Source organism: Octopus bimaculoides, chromosome 1 (assembly GCF_046866305.1).
Source record: "Octopus bimaculoides isolate indiv1 chromosome 1, ASM4686630v1, whole genome shotgun sequence".
Taxonomy (NCBI): Eukaryota; Metazoa; Mollusca; class Cephalopoda; order Octopoda; family Octopodidae; genus Octopus; species Octopus bimaculoides.
The window spans coordinates 4238067-4253985 of record NC_142928.1 but is presented as its reverse complement, the minus strand read 5'-3'; the positions used below and the strand labels follow the sequence as shown (position 1 = coordinate 4253985).

At 37.7% G+C, this 15919-nt stretch overlaps 1 protein-coding gene across 8 annotated transcripts in view; it reads right to left on the bottom strand.

Moving 5' to 3' along the window:
* Positions 1-212: 212 nt before the first annotated feature.
* LOC106870904 (uncharacterized) overlaps positions 213-15919 on the bottom strand; it is an 80103-nt gene continuing 64396 nt past the window's right edge. For 3 of the 8 annotated variants that reach the window (XM_089347961.1, XM_089347928.1, XM_089347950.1), the window contains exons 3-5: positions 13158-13288; positions 9107-9274; positions 213-402 (exon numbers count right to left, since the gene is read on the bottom strand). In XM_089347961.1, coding sequence (XP_089204087.1) covers positions 293-402; positions 9107-9274; positions 13158-13288 — 409 coding nt within the window. In that variant the 3' untranslated portion in view covers positions 213-292. Of the gene's footprint in view, positions 403-4459; positions 4930-6612; positions 6833-8884; positions 8958-9106; positions 9275-13157; positions 13289-15919 lie in introns of those variants that run through there. The other 5 variants (XR_016240790.1, XR_016240792.1, XR_016240791.1 and 2 more) reach the window with 5 other exon arrangements.

Below are 15919 nucleotides of genomic sequence, written 5' to 3'. Positions count from 1 at the left end.
TTTATCGACACCCAAAAAATGAAGGGCAATGTTGACCCTCAGTAAGATTTGAAACCGTGACATAACGAAAGCCACAAGGCATTTTACCGAAAATGCTTTAGCGATTCTGCTAATCTACTGTCTCTCTACCATTTCTGTAATAAAAAATAATAATGACGATAATGGACACATGAAAGTCAAAGAAAGATGAAAGAGCAAAGAGAATAAAAGAGTAGATTGAGCATTTATTTATTTATGGAAGACACAATGTGTAGTAATGGACTCTTCCAGCTGTATTTCAACTACATATAGATTATTCCTCAATAATTATAGTCGTTGAATTGGTTACCAAGGTATCATCATACTCTAAAGACAGTTTCATGTATTGATCAAAGAATTCGTCCTGATTCACATAACCATCTCCTGAAAAAGAAGATAAAAGATTAAAAAATATATGAAAGAAATGGTAAGGAAATGGTACGTAATGTTTGGAGATTTTCTTTTGTTTGATATTTTGTATCTGTTGTGGAAATGAAACTGAAGAGAATGAGTTTCATTGTGAGTCGTAAAGAGACTGGAATCCGTTAGCTTAAAGGAACAAAAAACAACCAGAAGTCATCTCGTTCAGGCAAAATAACGACACATTAAACATTATTCCACTATTGAACACTAATTATCGATTACAGCCCTGTACTGAACAGTTTCAGAAATTATTCAACTCCAAGAGCTGAAGATCTCTGGAAGAACTTTTTGCACTTCACTTAAGAATTTCCTTTGTCTATTAACCAACGATTTAAACTCATTCAATGTCAATTGTTTTGGCTTCTGTGGGTTTTTTTGGGTGGAGTAGGTGTGGGGAAGCGTTATTCACCTCCCTCATGGGTCCTTTCTAGCCAGGTTATATCCATAGGAGCCCTACCTGCCTAACCTCGGTCCAGGACCTAACAGCAAATTCTCTCAACTCACATGACCACCACGTCTGTCTCAAGCGCCAGCCCCAAAGCAAAAGATGTCCATGCTAGTTGTCCTTCCACTCATATGACCTCTTTCGCTCCTTTTTTGTTTTTGTTGAAACAAATTCCTTTAATAGATCTCCTTCCAGCAAGGTCCCTTGGCTGTTTCTGTGACGTCACTGACCGCATACTTCCAGTCCACCTCAGCCCCTCAACTTCATCCAGTTAAACTTGGTAATCCAGTCTTAGGAAACTCATGAACTCTATAAGTAATGCTCTGAGTTTTACGTGACATAACGATATATATGTAGCAAATAATAGAAGAAAAATATTTGTTAATTGAAATGGCTCTTTATATTCATTGTTACAGTATACAATACAACTTCTTCGAGTTGTACACAGGAGCTATTCGTTATATCTTAATATATAAATCTGAAATTGTGTGTTTGTGTGAAGCCTTTTTGAATGTTTATAGAAATCCACATTTTCCACTTTTTCGTAAAAATTTTTACATCAATGGAATTTTCTCGATCTGAACTTTCCAGTGCAGTAATTAGATTTTTTAAATTCCGTTTACTTTGTGTGATTTAAGGGTGATTTGGCTGTTGTTTCTAGCAACTTTTATATTTCATCCCTGCTACCTGGAACGCCATTCTTACACACGCGCTCAACATAAAAATATAGAGAGTAAAAGTAAAAGAGGGAGAGGGAGAGAGAGAAAGTGATACATACAACGTCATAGATTAAACTTTCATCTCAGTATTCTTTACCTATTTTTCATAACATAAATACGTAAAAACACACACAACCACACATACATGACCTGTGACAACAACATACACATTGCTCTCAATCTCTATTCATTTCTCCCCCTCTTCCTCTCTCGCTCTCTCAAACGTATACACGTGCAAGTAAACACAATCATTCACATCGTGGTATATTTACAAAACATTGATGGCATAACTACAGAGTTGTATCTCCCAACTTTGGAAGGTCATAACTTTCATAAAAATGAATATTTTTTAATGAAATTTTCTATGCATATATTATTTATTATGTAGATTCCAAATATACAAAAATTTTCGGTGAAAGTGTTTTGGAAGGGGGTGGGTACAATATTCGGAAATTCCACTTAAATTCCTCTTAACTTCCAGGAAAATGAATATTTTTTCATGAAATTTTGTACAAATGTACCTTGATGTATGTACATTTCAAGCATGTAGGAATTTTGAAGGAAACAACTGCAGGTTATTTTTGAGAAGTGTTCCCCACTCGGTGGTGTTTCGGAGCAAGTCGTCCATATTTGTTTCATTTTTCTCTATTATGTGCTTATGTGCATCCTTAGATTTCCAATGAAGTAATAGGCAGTGAAGAGAAGCAGTCATAAGAAAACTTTTAACTACCCCTATTCCTTTCTCTCCCCTTCTCTACCTCTTCCTCTCTCGCTCTCTCAAAAGCATATACGTGCAAGTACAAAATCATTCAGTAAAATATAACTCATGTTCGTCAATGTTTTGTAAATTTACCAAGATTTTCACTAGGGTGTTAGGGTTAGGGTTTTAGGGTCAGGGTTAGGGGTTAGGATTAATGTTACGGTTACGGTTTTTAGGGTTAGAGTTAGGGTTTAGGGTTAGTGTTAGGGTTAGTGTTAGGATTAGGGTTGGGTAATCGTGCGGGTGTTAATCTGAAAAATTACAGATATGTGAAAAGTACCGACACTGCCATCTATTATAACTTTTGTTGTTCTGTTTAATATATACATAGATTATGCCTCCAAAGAAGAGAGTTTGCTGGGGAAAGACAGCAACCGGTTTAAAATGACAGCAACAGACTGCAGTAATGCACCACATTCCAGAAGCTATTTTGAACATAATGCAAAATGGTGCATCAACATCTTCTGCCCAATCTGATAGAATTCTGGCAAAACTGTGTAGCAACAGATCGCCAGCAATTGCTTCATCAGAAATTGCCGTCCTAGCTCCTGCTAAAAGGGATTACCCTGCTATGTATAATCAGGGCAGCGCAAAAAGTTGTTTTGCACAAGCATTTCTATAGCCAATTACACGGATGAAATTTACGTATGCTTAATAATTTTACGCAAAACAGCCTTCAGACTTTCCCTATTAATTCATCGTCTTTTGAATTACGAACATATTTACATCATAAGGGTTTTTTCGTTGTAAGGCTTTCTTTTCTAGTTGATTTTCAGCTAGCAAGACTTATCGTAGATGGCATAATAAGTCACACCCGGACAAGGTCGGGTTATACTGCTAGTATATCTATGAAATGAAGCTGGAAAAAAATTGCGATGTGTATCAGTATATATGTGCGCGCGCCCACCATTCTTTTTTTTTTTCACGCTTAAAGTCCGATATAATCTTACTCTACACTATCTGGATGGCATTTGTACAAAGTTTCACTAAAAATACCTATTTTTCTAAAAGGTATGAAGAAAGAAAAAGTTACAATTTTGGCTAGGAAAAAAAGTCACACTTAATTTATGGTGGCCGGATCCGGACAAAACCCCTGTAACTTTATTACCGTGACTTTTTTTTACCTGGGTTCTCATAATCTATACCATCTGAAAGACACTCATCGAAAATTTCATTAAATAAACACACTTTTTTTCTGAGTTATGATAAATCAAAGTCGATAGGGGTGGATGGTGCACTCTTGCCTCTGAAATGAAGACAAAATATAACAAGTACCGTTCCACCTTCATTGTCTGTCATTCCATACTGTCGTGTCAATTTTCTTACTTTCATGTTTTAAACCTTTAAATTGCACGATTCCCCGTAGTACTATGCTTTTACTTTAGCAAACAGTTCCCCTTTAAATAAGTTGCTTATCAAATTCTGTTGAACAGAATCCTTTAAGCTAGTTATATATAATTAACCTTGATTTTCTCAGAGATTAACCGCAACAGCTTATCTGCTAAATTGGTTTAGTAATTTCTTAACTAACCTCAGTCACACACTTAAAACGCGTGAACAGACAGAAGTTTCTTCTTTCTTTATTTTTGTTCTCTTTACTTTTAGACTTAGTTACAAGTAACCGTTAGTAGTAGCAAGATCTATATTCATCTTAGACGAACTGTAAACATGGACGTTTATTATTTTTAGTTAGGCGGAAGTATCTCGGGTTTCGTACTAAGAAATCTTGTTGACTGTTAACCGAAAACTGTACAATTGAAACGTGATTCCGATTGTTTCCAGTAAATATCTCCTGTTTCACCCAATGTTGGCAGAACTACCAGTATTCCAGATTTACTTCTACGACTTGTTGAAAGCAGTTTTATTCAATCAGTCTGCTTAAATCTACGTAAATGTAACTGGTAGTTACTATACTGCGGGTTAAGTATCATAAATCTTTTCATTCGGAATGTATCCATTTCTCTCTCTCTCTCTGTCACACACACACTTATCTTTCATTTATACTTTAAGATCACACACTGAAAACATGAGAAAATAATAACTCCATTTAACAGACTTATTATTCATGTCAGATAAGAGAATCTACTCAGCCACCTCTTAACAATCAGAAGCCATTTCAAAACTTTCGTTGGAGTTCTCGTCTCTGGATTTACAATTTCCTGTAATGGAAGTCTGGATAGTGACTTTGAAATCCATCAAAGAAGCCAAATTCTAAGTGACTTTTCAGAGATATTGCTTCACTATATTAATGTTCAAAATCTTGATTTAAACTTTATTGTTGCTATTAAACACGTCTGTTGTGATAAATCTATAGATAATATATTTCTAACTACATTAATATATAGTGGTTTCAAAATTTGGCGCAAGACCAGGGTTTTCGGAGGACGGGGTTAAGTCGATTACATGGACTCCAGTAGTCAATTCATACTTATCTTATCGAACTTGAAAGGCGAAGTCGACCTCGGAGGAATTTGAACTGAGAACGTAACGACGGATGAAATGCCTTGAAGTCAGGGCCAGATTAAGACCCATCGAGGCCCTAAGCTCTTAAAAGATTTTGATGCCTAATTCAAAATATAAACAATAACAAACCATAAAGTTAATTTCTATTTTTCAAAACGAAACAAAACACAGTAAGAGGGAAAATAATGTTTATTTTTGTATGCTCCCACTTTATTTATATTTGAAAAGTTTCCGCTAACTTTTTGGGGGTACTACTTAAATATAGAGGTCCCAACGTGTCCCATAACAATATTAAAGAGAAGTAATCTAGTTTTACCAAAACTACTGTGACTTCACATAAGCGGCCCTTGTGTAACTCGAAATGGATATTTGAATTGATAAGTCTTACTAACGATGCGCAGAAGTTGATACATTTTTTGTAAAGTGACGGAGTATTACGCACAAGAGATTTTAGATGTACAGTATGTGGACGACTAATAACACTAATTGCTGATACAAGCACAAGAGATGGGCTAAAGTAGCGTTGTCCAAGTCATAAAGGACAGACGGAAACTAAGTCTAAGGTTTAATAAAACTAGATTACCTCCCCTTAATATCGTTATGGGACACGTCGGGACCTCTATATTTAAGTAATACCCTTTTTTGAATTGCAGAGTCTTTGATCAGACCCTCAAATTTAATCTTAGGTAACACATATGCATCTACACTTAGTAGAGATAAAGGCATCCCGAATATTATTTTATCAAGTTTAAAGTGATTTCTTTTGTGCCGTAAACCATTTACCATTTCCGTGGTGCCTCCTCCTTCGCTTGGTGCCCTAAACACCTGCTTATTTTACTTGGTCAGCACAGGTGTTTTTACGTGGCACCAGCATGGGCGCTTCTTATGTGACACAAGCACAGGCACTCTTATGCGGTGCTGGCCGGTACCAGCATGGTTGCCTTTACCTGATGCTAGCACCCATGAGCCTTCAGTACTATGATCTCTCAGCTGAGAGAGAGGGACTTAGAGGAGACACCTGTATTTATGGATGACCACAATTTTACTTAACTTGACATGGCTTCTCAAGCACAGCAAACTGCCAGAAGTCTCAGTCCCATGTCATCACCTCTGTGAGGCCCAAAGTCCTGGGTCAGCCCCTTCCGCACATTCCCTCCACAATTAATGATCAGCACTTCTTGATGCAGCTGTCCGCATCCAAATGCAATGTATTTTCTTGTTTAACTCCTCTGGTTAGAACAGATATGACTTTGTCTCAATCACAACAGCAGGCGTAATGTGGGCGGTTAAGAAGTTTACTTCACAACTGCATGGCTTTGAGTTCAATCTCATTGCACAGCACTAATTAAATAAATGACGAAGGAACAGGAAATTATGAAGTTCATTGCATAAATTCTTGTTCCTTTGTCTTTTATTCACTATCTGTCTGTCTGTTTGTCTATCTACACACACACACACACGTATATGCATATGTATACATGTGTGTGTATGTATGTATATACACATACACACTTTGCATATAAATGTATACACATCCACACTTTGGTTAGTACATGGTTTGGAGTGGTTGGCGTTAGGAAGGGCATCCAGCTGTAGAAACTCTGCCAAATCAGATTGGAGCCTGGTGTTGCCATCCGGTTTCACCAGTCCTCAGTCAAATCGTCCAACCCATGCTAGCATGGAAAGCGGACATTAAACGATGATGATGATGATGATGATGATGATGATGATGATGATGATGATGATATATAGATATGTAGAGGTATGTAAACAACTGCACCTACCTTCCTAGCCCCAACAAACTATATTTTACAAAATATGTTTACTTCTCTTTATGTAATAAAAACTTTTTTTCTCAAAGTTATTCCCATAAGTTATTTCTGCTTGAAACACAAAACAGATGATTGTTGGCAGCCATTCCTAAGAGTGGATTACGTCAACATTTTAAACCTATTCTGGTGCCAAATATGCGTTGTGGATTTCTACTCTTGAAGGCTGGAATGACTAAAAGGACTTCTGTTACATAACAAGAATCTACACATAGCTTCCTTCCTCCTAGAAACTTCTTAGAAAGGACGGAATTTGCTTCTTAACTTAGCAAAGCATTAAAATAATTTCAAAACCTGAAACAATACCAAAACCATAATAATAATGATGATGATAATAATAATAATAGTAATAATAATAATAAATGAAATTTGACATAACACATCTTGAAGGTAAATACACAACAAGACGAGCATAATGCGATATATAATAAAATATAGAAGAGCAGCTGTCTGGCTTCCGTGCTAGTGGCCCGTAAATAGCACCATTTGAGCGTAATCGTTACCAGCGTTGCCTTCTAGCACTTGTGCTAGTGGCATGTTAGAAAATCATTCGAGCGAGGTCGTTGCCAGTGCCGCTGGACTGGCTCCCATGCAGGTGGCACATAAAAAACACCTTTTAGAGCGTGGCCGTTGCCAGTACCGTGTGACTGGCCCTCGTGCCGGTGGTACGTAAAAGCACCCACTACACTCTTGGAGTGGTTGGCATTAGGAAGGGCATCCAGCTGTAGAAACTCTGCCAGATCAGATTGGAGCCTGGTGCAACCTTCTGGCTTGCCAGTCCTCAGTCAAATCGTCCAACCCATGCTAGCATGGAAAGCGGACGTTAAACGATGATGTTGATGATTGACTGTGTTTATTGAACTGAAATGAAAAATATTGAAAAATGCAGAAATACAAAATCAAGATGAAAGTAAGCCAGCAAAGTTTGCTTTAGAAGCGTTGAGATGTATGGAAAGATACAGAAATAATTTTATTCTCAAACGCAGGATAGTACTAATAAAATTGCATGAACAGGATAAGCTATCCATATATTGCATGGCTGGCCAGTAACGAATTTTTCAGCAATATATAGGTGCAGTAGTGCTGTGGTAAGTAGCTTGCTTACCAACCACATAGTTCTGGGTTCAGTCCCACTGCGTGGCACCTTGGGCAAGTGTCTTCTACTATAGCCTCGGGTCGACCAAAGCCTTGTGAGTGGATTTGGTAGACAGAAACTGAAAGAAGCTTGTTGTGTGTGTATGTATATATATATTGGGGGAGTGGGTAAAAACTTGTAGTTATTTTATTGACTCTGAAAGGATGAAAGGCTAAGTTGACCTTGAACTCAGAGTTTGAACTCAGAATGTAAAAACGGATGAAATGTCATCAAGCGTTTTGTCCAGTCTGCTAACGATTCTGCCAGCCAACTGCCTTTCAGATTTTACTACAAGGCAATTTTGGAGGAGTGGGGTTAGTTGATGGCATTGCCTCACAGTACTAGGCTGGTACTTACTTTATTGACACCTCCACCCCACCCAAGAGGATGAAAGACAAAGTTGACTTTGGCAGGAATTGAACTCAGGACGTAAAGAGTTGGAAGAAATGCTATCAAGCATTTTATCTGACATGCCAATGGTTTTGCCAGCTCACCACCTTAATAATAATATCAACAATAATTGTTTTTGTCCAACCTCTGCCAGCATGGAAAGCGGACATTAAATGATAATGATTCAGACACAAGTCCAGCAATTTTGATAGAACGGCATTAGTTTTGTTGTAGTTGTTGGTGATGGTGGAGGGTGAGGGTAGGACAAAGAAAAGGTGGGTGCATTTGGTTGCTTATGACTGAGAACATCCAGAGCCACCTACAGGATTGATGCAAGAAGCAGTTCTCTTTCTGAATAGAGATATCAAAATTATTAGAGGTGTCAGTGAAATAAATGTAAACTATAGGCATAGGAGTGGCTGTTTGGTAAGTAGCTTGCTTACCAACCACATGGATCTGGGTTCATTCCCACTGTGTAGCACCTTGGGCAAGTGTCTTCTACTATAGCCTCGGGCCGACCAAAGTCTTGTGAGTGGATTTGGTAGACGGAAACTGAAAGAAGCCTGGCATATATGTATGTATGTGTATATGTTTGTGTGTCTGTGTTTGTCCCCTCAACATTCCTTGACAACTGATGCTGGTGTGTTTACATCCCTGTAAATTAGCAGTTCAGCAAAAGAGACCAATAGAATAAGTACTAGGCTTACAAAGAATAAATCCTGGGGTCGATTTGGTTGACTAAAGGTGGTACTCCAGTATGGCCACAGTCAAATGACTGAAACAAGTAAAAGAGTATTTTTCAATAATGGATATAAATTATTTTCTAGAGATCAAAGTATCCAGGAGATCAGAACATTGCTGGAATTAAAAGATAATCTGAAAATATCGGTATAGAAAATATGGAAACATAAAAGAAACACAAACCATCTTTATCAAAAAACTTTTCTGATGCCTTTAAATCAGGATCCAAGGTGATTGATCTATCAGAATTGATATCGATGTTGTAGAATAAAATCAGTGCATCTTTAACAGAACCATATTTGTCCTTGTTAAATTTGGTCAGGAATTCTTCAGTACTAATTGCCTGGTCGTCTGTGAAAGGAGAACACAATAATGAAGAATTTAATGACTGAATGATGGAAAAAATAAACAAAGACTAAAGAATAATTGGAAATCCTGGTTGTAAATCAAAACCAATTAGTCGGAGGAGAGGTAAAATTGAGATAATCAATAATTACAATTGTTATTGTTAATAAAGCAGATGGGCGTTAATTGAAAGGAGTGGCTGATTGGAAGGTTAATAAACATAAAACTGTGATCAATTTGTCTATTTTTAGTCTTCCATTTTGTAATTATTAAATGAAAAGAAGGAGGAAATCGTTATTACAGTTGACGGGTAGGGGCTGGGGTTTGATAATACAGTTGACGGGTAGGGGCTGGGGTTTGATAATACAGTTGACGGGTAGGGGCTGGGGTTTGATAATACAGTTGACGGGTAGGGGCTGGGGTTTGATAATACAGTTGACGGGTAGGGGCTGGGGTTTGATAAAACATTCCCTATTCTTCATAAAACATGTCCTCCCGTGCTCTGCCGTTTCTTATGTTTTAATGCACTCCTAAGGAATTCATCATTGTCATCGTCATCATCATCACTTAACGTCCGCTTTCCATGCTGGCATGGGTTGGACAGTTTGACTGAAAACTGGTAAGCTGGGGAGCTGCACCAGGTTCCAGTCTGATTTGGCATAGTTTCTACAGCTGGATGCTCTTCTTAATGCCAACCCCTCTGAGAGTGTAGTGGGTGCTTTTTATGTGCCACTTGGAATATTTTGGACAGTTTATGATTGGGGATGTTCTTGTATTTAGAGGACTGCATCATTAATGTCTTTTATCTTTTACTTGTTTCAGTCATTCAGACTGTGGCCATGCTGGGGCACCGCCTTGAAGAATTTTAGTTGAATGAATTGACCCCGGTATTTACATTTTTTAAGCTTGATACTTATTCTGCCGGTCTCTTTTGCCAGACTGCTAAGTTACGGAGATGTAAATACACCAACACTGTTTGTGAAGCAGTGATGGGGGACAAACACAGACAGACAGACAGACAGACACACACACACAGACGAAGTGCTTCTTTCAGTTTCCATCTACAAAATCCACTGACAAGGCTTTGGTTGGCCTGAGTTATAACAAGATATTCGCCCAAGGTACCACGCAGTGGGACTGAACTCAGAACCATGTGGTTGGGAAGCAAGCTTCTTACCACACAGCCCTGCCTGCCCCTTTGTATATGTTCACATATTTTGTATGCTATGTATATGCTTATCTTAATTAACTCTCCTTTTCTCCTTTTCTCCTCCTCATCCTTGTATGTAAACCCCAACATGTTGTAAGCTGTCCTAATGTATCTGATGGCTCTGTTACAAATAAACCATCATCATCATTATCATCATTATTATTATAAAGCTTATTACATTCTACTTTGCTTAGCAGCGATGTTATCTTCAAGTTTGGTGACAAGTTTCTTTGAATCTCCAGAATTTTTCTTAGGATTCTTGCCGAATGCAAGATGGCACTTACTTTGCAGGTCACCAGCGCAAGTGTCAATTCCAATCTATTTCAGTCTCTTAGGTAGCAGTTGAGTGTCATGCTAATTGCATCAATTAACACAGGAATAATTGACTTCCACAATCTCCTCATCTCTTGATAGTTTGCAATTTTCTAAATTCATTTGGCATCCATCCTATTATCATATGGTATTGTAAAGTCTATGATCTTAAAGTATTTAGATTATTATTATTATTATTATTATTATTATTATTATTATTATTATTATTATTATTATTATTATTATTATTATTAGATTCGATTGTATAGATATTTTATTCGTTGAACAATATTTCAACAGTACGTCTGTCTTTGTCAAGTTCAAAACAAGAGGTGATTAAAAGTTCAAAATTTCAGAAATTTAAACATAAAGTATGAACGAGAGTAACCAGTGTCCATACGTTGATGGAATGACGTTTGGATGCTGGTTACTCTCGTTCATACTATACGTTTAGATTTCTGTAATTTTGAATTTTTAATCACCTCTTGTTTTGAACTTGACAAAGACAGACGTATTGTTGAAATATTGTTCAACGAATAAAACATTTATACAATCAAATTGCGCTCTTTGTCTAGACTGTTTACCTTTGTGAAGAGTTACGTCAATCCTTTTTAAAATATATTATTAATACTATTATTATTATTATTATTGTTATTAAGGTGATGAACTGGCAGAATGGTTAGCACGCCGGGCAAAATACTTTGCAGCATTTCGTCCGTCTTCACGTTCTGAGTTCAAATTCCACCAAGGTCAACTTTGCCTTTCATCCTTTCAGAGTCAATTAAATAAGTACCAGTTACACACTGGGGTCGATGTAATTGACTTAATCGCTTTGTCTGTCCTTGTTTGTCCCTTCTATGTTTAGCCCCCCTGTGGGCAATAAAGAAATAAATTATGGCAGTGAAACATGGGCTGTAACTGCTGAGGACATACGTAAGCTCGCAAGGAATGAAGCCAGTATGCTCCGTTGGATATGTAATGTCAATGTGAATACCCGTCAGAGTGTAAGTATCTTGAGAGAAAAGCTGAACATTAGAAGCATCAGTTGTGGTGTGCAAGAGAGACGATTGCGCTGGTATGGACATGTGGTGAGAATGGATGAGGATAGCTGCGTGAAAAAGTGCCACACCCTAACAGTTGAGGGAACCCGTGGAAGAGGTAGGCTCAGGAAGACCTGGGCTGAGGTGGTGAGGCAAGACCTTCGTACATTGGGCCTCACCGAGGCGATGACTACTGACTGAGACCTTTGGAAATGTGCTGTGCGTGAGAAGACCCAGCAAGCCAAGTAAGATCGTTGCCTGTGCCCCTGGCACATAAGATGCACAATTTTGAGCGTGGCCGTTGCCAGTACCGCCTGACTGGCTTCCGTAGGATTTTCGAGCGAGATCGTTGCCAGTGCCCCTAGACTGGCTTGTGCGGGTGGCACATAAAAGACACCATTTCGAGCGTGGCCGTTGCCAGTATCGCCTGACTGCCCTTCGTGCAGGTGACACGTAAAAGCACCTACTACACTCTCTGAGTGGTTGGCGTTAGGAAGGGCATCCAGCTGTAGAAACTCTGCCGAATTTAGATTGGTGCCTGGTGTTGTCATCCGGTTTCACCAGTCCTCAGTCAAGTCGTCCAACCCATGCTAGCATGGAAAGCGGACGTTAAACGATGATGATGATGATGATGATTATTATTAAGACAGTGAGATGGCAGAATCGTTAGTGCCTCAGACAAAATGTGTAGCAGTATTTCTTTTGGCTCTTTACATTCTGGGTTCAAATCCAGTCGAGGTCAATTTTGTTTTGCATCCTTTCAGGGTTAATAAAATAATGTGCCAGTCAAATACTAGAGGTCAATGTTATTGATTTATCTCTCCCACTACAGTTGCTGGCTCTGCTAATATTTGAAAACAAATTATTAATTTAAAGGTGACACATTAAAAGCTTTCTTTTTTAACAAAGAGACATTTTCTAATCTAGCTTTGTAAAACTGTAAAACCCACATGAAGAAAGCTGCTACAAAATTGTTTGACTTGCTAGAAATACCTGCCAGACACTAGCGTAGCCAGAGTGTGTGCTATCTAGAGCAGCCCTTCTGTTTGCTGCCCCTGAACCCCACAAAAGACACATAGCCTAAAACCAGATGAAAAGTGCCACCTGGGGTGGACCACCCCTAGCGTTTCCCTGCTGGCGTTACGCTAGTGCAGCCAGTCTTCCCACTATAAAAGGAAGGACAAGTATGAAAAAATAAAAAATGAATGTATGTTATGTTCATGCCTGGAATGCTTTTGACATTAGGTCTTCTAGATTAGGAATGGCTAAGCAACAATAACAACAACACCAGCAACAACTTTGTAAAAGTGTGAAGTGAAGAACTTACTGTCTGAATCAAAAGACATGAAAGCCGATTCCAGTTCTGTGTAAGTGAGTTGTTGGTCTGTGTTGTTGTCAGCTAATATGAATAACTTTCTGGCTTCATTCTTGTTTTTCTGTCTATCACTTGGATGACATCTGAGAAACAGTGGAGAAATATAATATGACATAAATCAATACATACATACATATATATATATATATATATATATATATATATATATATATATATGTGTGTGTGTGTGTGTGTGTGTGTGTGTGTGTATAGGGTTAGCCAAAAGTCACCCGACAGTAAATCAAAATTCCATAAATACTATCTGTAATTCTGTGTTGACTTGAATGGAAGAATGTGTCGCTCAAGAAAGACTTCAGTTTGAACAGTTTTCATGATGTTCCATATTTAGATGCTTTTATTAAATTCATTCAATTGTTAAACATAAGATAAATCTTAGAATTAAATGGTTTTGATTTACTGTCAGGTGACTTTTGGCCCACCCAGTATATATATATATATATATATATATATATATATGTAAATATATAAAAACAAAAAGATAAAGAGAGCAAAGGTAAGGTTGGAGAAGTATTTTATGGATAGAGTCTTACAGCTGTTTCTGGGAAGATCCAGTACTTCCCTTCATCGGAGACAGAAAAAATAGAGTAATCTATTGTTATATCCATCGGCGGATATTTTTAGTATGAAGTGGTAAAGAGTGTGATGTGCTGAAAAAAGAGAGAACAGTACTTGAAGTGTAGTTTCATTCCAGTAGTAAATATCCGTGTAGAAATCCGTGCAAAGTAATCCATGTGTGGATAATCTGGAAATTTATGTTGGAGCGAAAGTTGATATAGCATAGATAGCAGAGGTACATATATTCCATATTGCGATGGATTTTTGCTTGTTTACTTGAAGAATGGCCAAGTCAACTGAAAAGTGAGTGGTAATTAGGTCAAGTCATGAAGACAGAATGTGAAAGGGGATAGAGGAGAGATAGAGGCGGAGGATGGTAGCGATATATTTATGGTCAGTTGGTCTTAACAGGGTAGAGGGGATGAGCATATAGAGTGAAGGAGGAATAGGGGGATGAGGTTAAAAGGTCTAGTGAGTAGGAAGGAATGCGTGTGTGTAGTATATAGGTGGTGGGGGTATGAGTGATAAACCAAGGACAGAGATAAAGAGAAGGGATGGGTGGGAAAGGTAGTTAGTAGTATCAAATTCTAGAATGCAGCCAAACCTATTTATAGATGGTGGAAAGGGATTGAAAGAAACGACTTAGTCTGTATGTGTTGGTGGTGTTCTTGTGAATTTGAGAGTAGAAGAAATAGATTTGGTGGTATATGTGTGGTGAGATGATCGAAAGGAAATAATCCTATTCAAAAGATGGCGAAAGATGGATGTTTTTGCCAGGTTGAATAGGTTGCCTGTGGGGGGTTGTGTGATTATGTTGCGTGATCGTTTGTGCAATTTTGCTTGTGATAGAACCTAGATGTGTGAAAAGAGCGGTGGTTGCAGTTGCTAAACACTTCGTTATATCGATTAAGTAGAGTGGGAGAATTGCATTTTAAAATATGGAACGCCTCCGTCAGGCAAAGCTTGCAATTGGAGCGCTGGCCCTGGTATGGAGTTCCAGAATCTAAGATGGACCATTTTAAGGTGTATTGGGTAATTTTGTTTTTGAGGTGATGAATATGATTGGCTAATGTTGTAGATTTACTGTGTTTGTCATATCTAAAAGAGTGCATGTGGGCTGTGTAGCGATGTTTAAAGTTTATAGTTGCACCAATGTACGTGGCAGTAGAGTTATGTAATAGATTTTTCACGGTGCATTTATATATTACATTGTATCTTACACAATGTGTTTGAAGCGGACAGATAGTCCCGGAGCGACAGTTACAAGTGTAGGAGGCTAGAGGGTTGCGTATGCTTGTGGTTGAGTTATTATTATTGGAGGATATGTTATTAGGGGATGTAATATTATCCACACATGGATTAATTTGCACGGATTTCTACACGAATATTTACTACTGGAATGAAACTACACTTCAAGTACTGTTCTCTCTTTTTTCAGCACATCACACTCTTTACCACTTCATACTAAAAATATCTGCCTATGGATATAATAATAGATTACTTTATTTTTTCTGTCTCCGATGAAGGGAAGTACTGGACCTTCCCAGAAACAGCTGTAAGACTCTATCCATAAAATACTTCTCCAACCTTACCTTTTCTCTCTTTATCTTTTTGTTTTTATATATTTACATATACACACGCTAATACATGACTTATAATACCCAATCCTGTTCATACAACGACTGGGGCAAATTAGTCGGTATACAGCACTTACTTGGTATTACCTGTATCCTCCTGGGTTTGGTTAAATCCAATACCCTCCTCACTCAACCTTATATATATATATATATATATATATATATATATATATATATATATATATATATATGCATACTTACATACATACATACACACACACACACACACATGGAAGTGAGTTTTTTTCTTTCTTTTACAGGTTATTTCGCATGCTTTCAATGAATGTGACATTGAAATTACACATAAACGGCCCCTTTCTGTCAAAAGGGCAGAGGAACTCATGAGTAGTCAACATACACACATACAAATATATTTACATAGAGAATGAAAAATACAGATTATGAAGAAGGGAATAAATAATTTCTTAACTTGACAGCTGTTTCAGGAAGCTCAGATTTACACAATAATCATAATGTTCATCTTTTGCAAATGGAATATGC